At 39.0% G+C, this 12,700-nt stretch overlaps 1 protein-coding gene across 1 annotated transcript in view; it reads right to left on the reverse strand.

Annotated features, from left to right (window-relative positions):
* The window catches only part of LOC122794327 (adhesion G-protein coupled receptor F3-like), a 112,051-nt gene that overhangs the window by 43,970 nt on the left and 55,381 nt on the right, over nt 1–12,700 (reverse strand). The window contains exon 2 of the mRNA XM_044062630.1: nt 9,139–10,536. Coding sequence (XP_043918565.1) covers nt 9,139–10,536 — 1,398 coding nt within the window. The remainder of the gene's footprint in view (nt 1–9,138; nt 10,537–12,700) is intronic.

Below are 12,700 nucleotides of genomic sequence, written 5' to 3' on the forward strand. Positions count from 1 at the left end.
TTAAAAATGTCTTGTGTACCTCACCTGTTGATGGCTTATTGCCGGGGCACTAGAAATGAGCACCTTTTTATTATTATTGTTTGCTCCCATTTGCCTTTTGTTTGGACACCAGTATACTAGGGCACCTGAAAACCTGGAGGGTATGGTATTCATGCAGCTTGGGCATGTTGTAAACCTGCAGGTGTTTACATTGGGCATGTTGGGCTAGTGTGATGTAGAACACCTACAGATGATCTCCCGTGGGCAAAGCTTTAATCTTTGATTTTCCCTGCATTGCTTAACTCTCTTGCTAAACTTAGAAGTCAGAGTTTATACCAGTAGTAGAAGGAGCCCTTCATATTGGTTTAAAAAAGGGATAGATGATGTTTATTCAGTGTTTATTGTTAGTCTTGTTGTGTCATGTGGAGTGAGCTGCAGAATCATGTAAAGGTAATGGAAGGGCAAGCTGGCAAACTGGCAGTCTTTATACCCTGTGAAATTGAATGGAAACACCCTCACTAGATGTATTTGTAAAGTGTCAGTTAATACCCCTTTCTTAAAAGTGGAGCAGAGTTGCTATCATCAGACACTGGTGGACTACAATGTGAAGTTATGTGGGATGGAAGCGGTGATGATGCAGGAATCTCAGTGAGGGCCTGAACATGAATTTGAAAGTGTAGGTTTGGAGGATGAGACATCAAGGTTGTGGGATCAGACTGAGGATCTAGAAAAAAGGTAGTTCAGAAACAAACTTTGCTTAGTTAGTCTCACATAGGGGATGAAAAGGGAAGAGCTATCTGCCTTTTTAGAGGAGCACTTGTTGAAGGCAACTTACCAAGATCCTTATCTATTATCATTGAACATGCACATAGGTCATTACAGTCCCCACAGTCTAAAGGATTAACACCTTGGCCAACCATCCTTAAGTTGTTAAGCTGGGCTGACAAGGGATATGTGCAACAAATGTCAAAAGAAGTTAAGTCCTTTCTTTTAATCATCATTTTGTGCAAATGCTCCAGTGCTTTGCTCCTGGTACAATTAAAAGTATCATACTTATTTTTATTTGTTTACTGAGAAAGTCCAACTTGGAACAAAGCCACTTTTCAGCAGAGGCCCAGGGAGAAGTGCTCCAGACATATATCTTTGTAACATGGGAGGAAACCGGAGCACCTGGAGAAAAAACACACTGACACAGGGAGGGCATGCAGACTCTGCACAGAAGGCACCCCAGCTGAAAATCGACCTGGAGAACCTCTTGCTGTGAGGCAGTAACACAACCAATGCACCACTGCACTGTCTGCATTTGTTAGATATCACGTCAGAACTCAAGAAACTATTGGAGCTGTTAAGAGTATGATGCTGCTTGGTTTTCAACACAGGACAGAACTTTCAAGGTGTTAAAAAATGCTGGTTCCTCTGAAAGTCTATGATGTCCTTAATAACACAGGAGTACTTAATTATTAATCACTATTAACACAGAGGCTTTCTTTCAACTCCCATTTCTGCTACTGTCTGGTGAAGTACACAGTACATTTTGATAACAAGGAATATGTAAGGAGTTCAACCACTCCAACACTGCTTTACCGGCTTTCAAAACAATCACCACACATCGTTTTTTTTTTTCTTTTAATCTTACTTTTCACAAAATAATAGTACACGGAGCTGAGGAGCTGATAAATCTCCATGTACCACAAAGAATTATGATCAGATTTCCAATTGCAACAAACACGTAATAGTTATTGCAATTAGAGAAGTATTATATGTTGTTGACATGAATGCCAAGATTCACCTCTCAAGATCTGCTCTTGAGGTGAATTTGTTGGCATCCATGTCTCAAGCACATAATATATAGGTTACGATCAGAGACCTGACAAAAATTTTCTATATTATTACCTCTTAATACATGAGTACAGAAGTGTATCATTCAAATGGAATAGGCCTCTAACCAGCATTGTTATTTCATATTGATGAAAAAAAGATTCATGGCTAAGCTACATACCTAAAAGCTGTTCTTAGTCTCCAACCCCCCCCCCAAAAAAAACAAAAAAAAAAACACAAACATTATTACCTGTGAAAATGAAAACAAAACAAGTAGAAGCATCATTATGACAAATCTGCAGTAATTACACAGAAATGAATTGAAGGTAGAAAGAAAGAATAAAAGGTACATACTGATTTTGGATTCAATGCTCAAAGAAACACACCTGATAGAGTAATAGGTCCAACAGATGAACCAATATTATACTGGATAAAAGGCGCAAGTATGCAAGTGTATAAGAACAGAAAACATTTTTTTCAAGACACGTAATAAGGAAGTTTATTACTCAGAGAGGTCTATACATCATAGACTATTTTCTGGTAATAATGAAGAACTGCAACAATGTGGTAACAAGATACCTTCTTAAAAAGAAAATAATCCTTATGGTTCTATAAATTCATCTTGCAGGAAATGAGAAAAATCCTACTGCTGTAAAAGTAGAGAAATTATCTCAAGACAGTCACCAATATTCATAGACAATGCATTGTGCTTAGCAAAACATCATGAGCTGTGGTGAATGGCAGGAAGGTTGTGATTCAGAGACAATGCATTGTGCTTAGCAAAACATCATGAGCTGTGGTGAATGGCAGGAAGGTTGTGATTCAGAGACAATGCATTGTGCTTAGCAAAACATCATGAGCTGTGGTGAATGGCAGGAAGGTTGTGATTCAGAGATAATGCATTGTGCTTATCAAAACATCATCAGCCGTGGTGAATGGCAGGAAGGTTGTGATTCTGAGACAATGCATTGTGCTTAGCAAAACATCATGAGCTGTTGTGATTGGCAGGAAGGTTGTGATTCAGAGACAATGCATTGTGCTTAGCAAAACATCATGAGCAGTGGTGAATGGCAGGAAGGTAGTGATTTACAGACTCAAGCAGTGAGTTTGCATTAAAAAAAAATACAGTGTGCTAGGTATGCAAATAACTACATAATGATATGAAAACTAGGTTCCAGATGCAAAATGAAGGACAGTAAATATCCAAGTGATACCAGAAAAGATGGCAGAGTTGTTCAGAAATGGGTAAAATACATATGCTGCTCCATAGTGACCATTTCATCTGAATGCTGTGAATTGGCAGTGTACAACATGCTACAGTATTTTCAAATGGAAGAGCTACAGCAAAGCAACACATATTAGTAGCCACTGTCTGAGCTGGTGCCCAAAAAGTGACATGCCAGAGCCCACCTTCTGACTGCAGAAGGTACCATCAGCACCTGACTTAAAACAATTTGGCTGACCAGCAGACCACTGATCACTTGGATATGATTGGGATACCATGTGGGAGTTTGTTCAATTGTGCTGCCTATGTACAAAATTAAGGGGGATGTATGGACAACCCATCCAACATCCATTAGTGATCAGTGGGCTGGACAACACATCCCACTGCACTCTAAAGTATGTTTAGTTTTAACAATTATAGATAACTGAAAATTTCAGTGACCTGGAGAGGACTTGTTATGAATATTGCAGGAGTCAACCTAGCACATCATACACTCCTATGCCAGTTCCTCATTATTGTGCTATTGCATGTGGAAGTGAATATAAAGTTCCAAATGACTGCAGAGAAGACAATCACCACTGTGCAGGCATTTTATAATATTATGCATTTTTCTGAGGTCCCAGGGGACATTAAATCATTAATTGTATAGACAATACCAGCAAGATCCCACACAATCCACAGGATGACAAATACAACAAAAGGTAAGGCTTCAGTTCCTTCAACTTCCAGGTGATTTGCAATGCCAAGGGTATGATGTATAATGCATCTGTGCATCACTCATGCACTTTTCATGATTCTGATAGTTGGAATGTACCATCACTTCATTTTGGGTGTTTTTTCACATGATTATCTAATCAGTAGGTGTAGAGGAAGGCAAGTAGAGAAACCAGTATATATACTTACCTAAATGCATCTGATGGGGCACAGCAGTGTTCACCTGATACCTACAGCCACATGTGCTGCATAACACTCATGTGTAGATAGATCTTTAGTAACAAGAAATTATCCCAGTGGGGCCTACCAAATCAGATATAGCAGAAGACAAGGACACTGCAGATAATCAAAGGAGGAAGAGGCAGCTACCAGACCCTATAGGAGACAGAGGTGGGAAAAAGACATTGTGACACTGGTAAAAACGTGGCATCTGGTCCATAACTATTGGCCATGAGACAAAATGCACAGAATACAATGCTACATGTATTGTCAAACCCAGACTATGCAATGCAATGCATAGGTGGGCAATATTGGGTATTAAACATTACATTATTCACTCAGGTTAAGCAATAGGCAGATATAAACATCGTTTTCAAAGGTGAAGGAACACAGAAACGTGATGGAAGTGCTTTTATATAGGATTGCATCATGGCAGGTGGATGTGTTAGCAACAATGTCTGGTAGCAGGTGATGGTATGAGGATGACATAATACAGTATTTGAGTGGAGGCATCATATCATGAATGTTAGCAATGTGTAATGTGGTGGCCTGCAGTTTTGGGACATGATACAGTTCATAGCAGGGATGACAAAGAATTGCAAGCATGTGTTTGTCTACCATGATAAGGTATCCCATGTCAAACACCATCAGATGTATGAAGTTTCCATGCGGTATGATGGCCTTCTGTAGGTGTGACTCTATCTATACTCAGGGGAGCCTGATGGCATAGAAATTTGGGGGCAAAGACATGTAGCTCAGTGAAGGTTAACAGAGGTGGAACCTGAAGATCATTGACGGACATATACATGAGGCTGGAAACTACCAGGTTTTCCAGCCTCTGTGGGAATAGCTGCCTCAAAACAACCCACATCACCTAGGTATGCCTGGCTTGTGACTGTTCACCTCACATCTGGTCTCTTCCATGACCAATAACAGCATAACCTGCAGAAGCAGGAGGGCAACTAGCATCTGCCTCACGGGATCATCACCAGATGCCATTTAAGCCCCAATGACCTAAGCAGTACCATCTGCTCCCAGTATCTATATTCCATGTCATTGTGCAGGTGCTAGATGTCAACCTGCAGGCCATGCAAGTGATACATATCATTTTACAAGTCATGCAGCTCATTCACAATGACAGCAACATGTGCAGTTTTTTTGTTTTTGGATCACTGACCTACACATCTGCCGACTAGCAGAAAGTGACACAGCCAGGTCATACTGAATCATGATTTCTCTGTATACCATTATGCTTCTCCCTTATAGGGTGTCCACACACATCAGCAGTGAGGCTCACTGATGGCATCTGTGGTGGGGATCTACATGCAATTTGAGTGGGTCACACAGATACAGGATATCTGGCCAATACTTGTAAGGGTATAGTTTCAGTCTGTCCCTGCTGAAGGTCCTCATATGTTAGGATGTGCATGAGCTCTTCAGAGTGAGCAATGTGGACAGTGTCACTATGCCATCAGACTGTTCCATGTGCATGTTGTCAATATTGCTAGTCGCAGGTGACCTGCTGACATCAGGCATTTTCTGTCTCATTGCACTAAATTTAACAGTAAACACAGTGAAAACATAATAAATATACATGTGATGGGACTGTAACAAACACCCCCCCCCCCCCAGCAGAACCCATACAGTTATGTGACAGAATCTGAGAACAAGATATGAATACTTTTATACCTTGTTATGCAGGTTGCTGCAGTTGTACAGTGGAAGCATCTGGAACACAGGTATGTAGAAGCCTCTTGCTGAATAAGTCCCACCCATATATATTGCACTGTACAATATGGAAATGTAATGCCTCCACAACAATAATACAGTCATTACCAGTCCATGTCCACTATCCAGGCTACCACTTGGTTTGAAGTTTCCTTTTTTTAGATAAGAAAACTTGGAAATTCTCTATCTCTTTTCCTGTGTTGGCATTTTACCTTCTATGGTAAATAAGTCCTTGGTACTGTCCCATGCCTTGTTTTTGGCAAGCATTAGCATATCAGCTACCCTTCTCCAAATGTGATGTGGACTTCCATTTTGACCAACAACAGCACTAATGTCCTGTACCACTCCCTTCCACACCTAATCCTGAAAAGGCTTATTTCTTTTAACTTGGGCTAAGATGCGTGCCATGTGTGTAGATGATTTGCAGTAACAACACAATCTCCTGAGTGGTGAACTTTTGCAGTTGTTATCTCATAGGCCCATGACAAGTCACGTAGTCTTGTAGGTCACACATGTTTGTTAGTGGAGGGAAGTACATTGTTGTGTGTGTGGCGGTCTTATATGTCTCTGTGCTGCCCCAACCCCATAAGGTGCCCTCCTCCTGTCCCTTATTGTCCTGTACCACTTTACCCAATTTTATTACACAGAATGCAGCTACAGGCTTGTTAATCACCCCTTCCTGCATTAGTGCACTAAACCTTCGAGCATTTGCATACTAAATCACTTTAATACATTTCAATCACTGTACCCCCACATACACACAATATGAACTGCCATGCATCATACTGTGTGAGGGGCCATCAAGTTTTGTGTTACATATCCTGCCTTCTGAGTACCCTGCTACTGGTGTGCCCCCTTCCCATAGACTAATAAGGTTGTGGTGTTTTGACACTCACATACAACACTTACTCTTTGTACTTGTTAATCACGTCCATCATTGTTGTTTAATACGGTGCAGGGTTACTTCACTTGATGTACTGTCTTCCTTCAGTATACCTATTTCATGTATTTCAAAGTCCAGCGACCTAATGTACCAAACTCCTGATTTCCCATTTGCTCATATTAGTGAAGTGTCTTACAAAACGGTGCTGCTGCTTTTTTCCCACTAATTTAGGGCAGATAGCATAGCAGTTATGTTAATGAGGTGAATTTACTGCAGCTGTATCTGAAACATTACCTTAATATGTTGTACTGTCATCAAAAGTGGTGCTATTCTGCTTGCCCCTGCCTATCCTAAGGCTGTATGCTATATATATTTCATGCATAGATATCTATATAGCTTGTAGCACTGCCAGTCTATGCTAAGAGCCATTTTGTAGGGCCTCATTCCTGAAGTACAATAATGTCCCAATATGCATCAGTGGTGATGGGGGTTACCATTTTGCTCATTGCAATGTCACATCTGAGCATATCCTCTTTAAGTGTTTGGAACAGCAACACTCTTACATGGTACCCAAGATAGTACAAGATGTTCTTGTTCTTTAACGGGGACTTTCACAAGCACTGCAGGTCATCATGATGACCCTATGTAATGACTGGTGCCTGGAACAAGCTTTCCAGGATGGTATGTGATGCAGTGCTGGCATGTCTATTATGGATTGTGGTAGCATCATCCCAGATGCTTAGCCAGTTGGAGCAGAGTTTAGAGACAAACATAATTTTATTGAACACCTCTTTTTTCTTTGAATTTCTTAGGTTCACTACTGTCCTAACTGCAGATTTTTTTTTTACAGCAGCCGAACTGCAGAGAAAAAGTATGTTTCGATTTCACAGAAGCCAGAAGTGTGTCTCCTATTAGTAGGGTGCCTTTGCCAAGTGGACTGTGCTACGTGTGTATATTGAGTTTTCCTTTTGTTTCCTCTGTTTTTTGCAGGTCCAGTTATAGTGATGGTAGAGGTAAAGCAACAGTCCTTGTTGTGGATGAAGCTTCTGGTGATTCAGCTGATGGGTCACAGTGGTCACAAAGTCTGCATTTCAGCAGGAGAATGGAGTCTTCCTGCTAAGAGTGAACTAGAAGTGGGATAATTATTCAAGTGGTACTGCAGGCTTTCAGTTTTTGGGGAGTCAGAGCCACATTGTGGTCCAACCACATATCATCTACCTATATGTTTTTGTTTTTTTTTTCAGCTAAATGTAGTGTCTGTCATTGACTTGTGGGCTACGTCAATTGCTTAAGTTGTGAACAGTTACTGTAAATGCTTACGAATAGGCAATCTTTTTAGTAGCTTTCTCATGTAGTTTCTGAAATAAACTTTGTCACTTTTTCAAATTACTACTCACTCATTTGATGTGTTAATAGTTTAGTGAGCTTTATTTTACAGTTCATTGCTTTTATAATTGAATTAGATTTTTAGTTAATTTATTTTTCATTAACTTAGAGAAATTCAAATCTGTTTTGCCTGTACTACTGCTTTATGATTGGTAGTTGTGGTTAGTGTTTATTTTGCTTTTTCCTGCTTTTAGTTGAATTATTTCTTTTGACTTAATAATTTTGAATTTCTTTCCTAATGGGTTGATTTAGATGGGTGGTATTATCTTTGGGGTGTGTGGAGTTGTGTGTGCAGTGCACACATTTTCTTTGTAGTGAATGAGAAATATGGTCTGTGTTTCAGTTTCTTTTTAAGTTTATTTATTTGTTATTTAATTTTTGTGTAGATTTGGGGCTGGAATTGTTTTATATGAGCTAGGGTGTTATGGCAAGTCATCACAGTATGTGTTTTGAAAATGGAGAGTGTACATTTCAATTAAGTGTTTGTTTAATGGGTACCATAAATATGGAGGGGCTGAGGAGGTTTAGTCATTTTTATGACGTGCAAAAGGTATAGATAAACTGTTAATGATGTACCAATAGTGTGGATAATTGTTGATGCCATACATCTACCAGATATTGATTTTTATCTCACAATTTATTTAGCATGTATCACTTACTTGAAAATTATAGTTTCTGAAATGCCTTTAAGACAAGAAAAATAATGAAACTGCAGTTATGTAAACACATATATTTCTTTCAATGTACTGTCATTTGTCAGATCCTAAAGTACCTTAACATTTGATGTTTAGTCAACTGAAACGCTTTGTTATAGTGCTTAGAAACACATTTTAAAAGCAAAGATATTTAACTCTGAATGGATTGGGTTTAGATTTTTAGTCTTTTCTTTTGCTAATTGCAAGCAATTATTGAAAAAAAACATCATGATGTCATGGTACAGAATTAAAAAAAGCACAGAGAATCAGCTGGTTTAATGTAAAAAATTCATTCATATAAAATAATATTATATACTGTTGCACTGACAGAAAGTTACAAATTATATATATATATATATATATATATGTCTGTGTGAATGTGTGTGTATGTGTATAAGATGAGTTGAATAATTTATTTTTAATATACAACTGTATCCTTCCTTTATTAGAAATTTCAACCTAGATTTGTCATTATTTCATTTTATACATACCTGAAATGCATTCATTATAGAAAAAGCATAATTGAAAACAGTAGAAACATCTTTGGTTGCTGGTTGCATTGTTGCAAATCCAAGAGCCCATGTTAATCCGAAAACTGGCGTTAAAATTAATACAGCTTTCAAGATATTTTTTGCTGTTTCTTTATCTTCAGCTTTGCTTCCATCAGACACTGATGGCCTCATTAATTTTGCAATAACAACAATCATGATGAGGAAGTTAACAATCACAATAGTTCCAGCTGGGATAATAAATGCATAGATAGGTCCACCAGTTGGCTTTAGCCAGCAAACTCTGTCATTACGGTATGTGCCACGTGGAAAATAATAAAAGAAAGTGCCCATTGCAATAAGAAATGGGCATCCAAATCCCACTCCAAATGAAACAGTCATGTACATTTTTTTTCTCAGTTGATGAAAAACAAATGTTAGCTGATGGAAAAGCATCAGACTTTGACAAAGTGTCCAAAAAAACAAAGCAAGATAAAAGAAATGGCTCAGGAAGGTAATGCCACTGCAAAGGAGGCCCCATTTTTTCACTAGTGGAAAATCCGATGCTACAAAACAGATATCTGCAGCTAGTAGTGAGAATGCTATATTAATGAGTGCAGTATGACGGAAGTGGGAAATGTTACTCTTTACAACTGAGTTCCACACTATTTTTTCAATAAAAAGGCAGATGCAAAGTGCACCTATAGAAACTCCAAGACCTATCTGAGTAATCTGAGAAACAATCAGAAGATCTTGCAACACTGTCATAGCCATTAAAACAGCAAATGAAGTTAAATGATTGCATCGACAAGTTGTAACATTTCCTGTAACAATGGTTTGACAGCCATAAGAGGACCAGTCTCCTGTTCGGGAAGTCCCTGAAGATGCATTCTTATCCCAAAAGACGCATACAGCATTATCAGTAGATTGTGTTTTGTTGTCATTCTCAAAAGTCATGGAAATTCCAATACCTGTTGGAGTTATACTGCTTCCTGTTGATATTGATGTTGACTGAATAAGGCTGTTCAGAAAGTAGCCCTGGAATGCATTTCCTGTAACATCTATCAGATCAGAAAGTGAAATGTAAACTGTGCTACTAACTGTGATGTTTGTTACGTTTTCAACCATATGTTGTATATCTGTATAATTTATCATCATACTAACACCAAGTCTTGCTTTGAATGACTTTGTATAGTTCTTGTCAAGAGTGCTGTTAAAGAAACATCCTTGCAGTAGAATATTTGGTGTTTCAATAACAAAAGATGCATTGCTAGGTTCCAGCATTTTTACAAAGGACTCAATAGCATTTAGTAGTGTGATTGCACCTGATGTTTTTCTTTTGGGATCCCAAGCAGCTGTTCTACTGTTGTCAGTTAGGTTGCTTGCAGTACTTAGAAATGTCTGAAAATACAGAACCACGTGATTTCAGTTAAATAAATTTACTACAAAGATGATATTAACGTTTCAAAAGAAGTGCATATTTAACTTACTAATATGAAATTTATAACCGTTTACTTCTTGCAAACGTTTGGAAATTTATAAAGTTAAGAAAAATACAAATGCATTATATTTGATTTTTACATTTTTTCACCTACTGTCATATTGAGAAAAATACTAAATACTAAAATACAAGGAATGATTTAACACATAAAACTGTGGCACATAATACCATAGGCTTCGTATGTAATTTTTTTTTTTTTTATTTAGTTGTCCTTCTAGGTTTCGCTCTCTCTCTGTCTCTTGTTCTTTGTCTCTCTCTCTCTCTCTCTCTCTCTCTCTCTCTCTATCTATCTATCTATCTATCTATCTATCTATCTATCTATCTATCTATCTATCTCTCATTCTGAGATTTACTAAGCTGTCTGAGTCCCAGGTGTTCAAAGACCTCAGGAAGTCAAGTATCTTGTAGCTCACATAGATGGTGTCATGTAATCAAACTCATATTAGTTTAGGTAAGGTGTGGTGGCCAAATGTTCAGGGTCAGTCTGTTATGTTACGCTGCTAGCCATGCCAGGAGGTCCTCCATGGTACTAAACCAGGCATCTGTCAGTGCACCTTGGAGACCACAAACATCTGCACCTAGTGTTGGCTGACCATGCAGGATTCATCCAGCCCACTCTCAGAAGAGGAACGTCCACTCCTTCCCTTCAGACAGTTGGCAATACTAGCAACCAGCAAGCCCTCCAGATTGCATTCTTTAGAGTAACCACTATCCCCCACTCTGAAAGACATGCTTACTGACAACTGATGATCCAGGGCACCATTAGCTGGCAAAAATTCAGGTGCCTGACTCTGCCACATAACTGCTCTGCAGATTGAATTGTAGAAGGATGAGAAAAATACAAAGAGAATGAAAGCAAAGCAAAGTAGTACACACATTTGTTACAGACAGAACCGTAACTTCACAATGCAGTCATGGGCAAAATAGACATATACTACTGCTAAGACAGTTTTTTAGACAGGCAGCCATATTGAATTTAAGCTCCTTGGCCACTGTAAAAAAAAGATTCGGAAAACTCATTAATACCCAGAACCAGTGAAATGGAAGTAAGGAAACAAGACAATAGCCAAATAAGTAAATAACAAAAGTAAACAAAATACAGATATATAGTGCTTACAAAAAAGTTTGTACACTCAGCCTAAAATCTGCATTTTACTGGTGCAGCAGTTTGTAGTGGTGCCATGGCAGGTCACTGTAGCAATGCATGCACTTCATACCAGAATGGATAATGCCTATTATATCACTCACCATCATGCCATGCTAGTGTCAGTCATCCACTTTATAAAGTGAACCATTACAAGTGTCTTAGCAGACACTCTTGCCATTCCTTATGTAGAAAAATAAAGGAAAATCCTGTCAGCATCAAGTGCAGAGGCTTGTTGTCGTCTCCAAGGTGAACTGATAGTCAGATGCCTGATTTGGTATCATAGAGGATTTCATGGCATGGAAAATGGATTGATGGTAGCCAAGACATGGTTCAACAAGACAGAAAGTCATACAAGACTGACCAACATGAAAATCAGGATATCGGAGTAGAATCAGCAATTTCAAAGTCATCCCCAGTGAAGCAGTGTCCCACAGAGTAAACCACTAGTGGTCACAATCAGTTGCAAGCACTGGTCAGAGAAGGTTCTTAGGTCAATAGAGACTAGGCTGAAGACCCCAAAACCCGGACCACACCACAAAAGGAGGGGGTGTATCCATATTTATAAAGGATACCCACACCTCCAGGTTGGTGGCAACACACGAAGCTTCGGAAACCATCCAGGTGCAACTAACCATAGGCAAAACTGCTCTACAAATTGTAGCATGCTACAGGCCACCCTCTCAAACTCAGGAACCCCACACAGCCTTCCTGAAGACACTGGAGGGTATAAATGTATCTCCAAACACCATCATATTGGGTGACTTCAACTACCCGAATATAGACTGGGAACATTACTCAAGCCCTAACTTTCTAGCCCAACGGTTCCTGGAGTTCATAAATTCAAATGCCATGGAACAGCTAGTCACTGTTCCCACGAGAGGTGAAAATATACTAGATCTCATTGTCACAAACATGGG

Source organism: Protopterus annectens, chromosome 2.part1 (genome assembly GCF_019279795.1).
Source record: "Protopterus annectens isolate FY-2018-M chromosome 2.part1, PAN1.0, whole genome shotgun sequence".
NCBI lineage: Eukaryota > Metazoa > Chordata > Ceratodontiformes > Protopteridae > Protopterus > Protopterus annectens.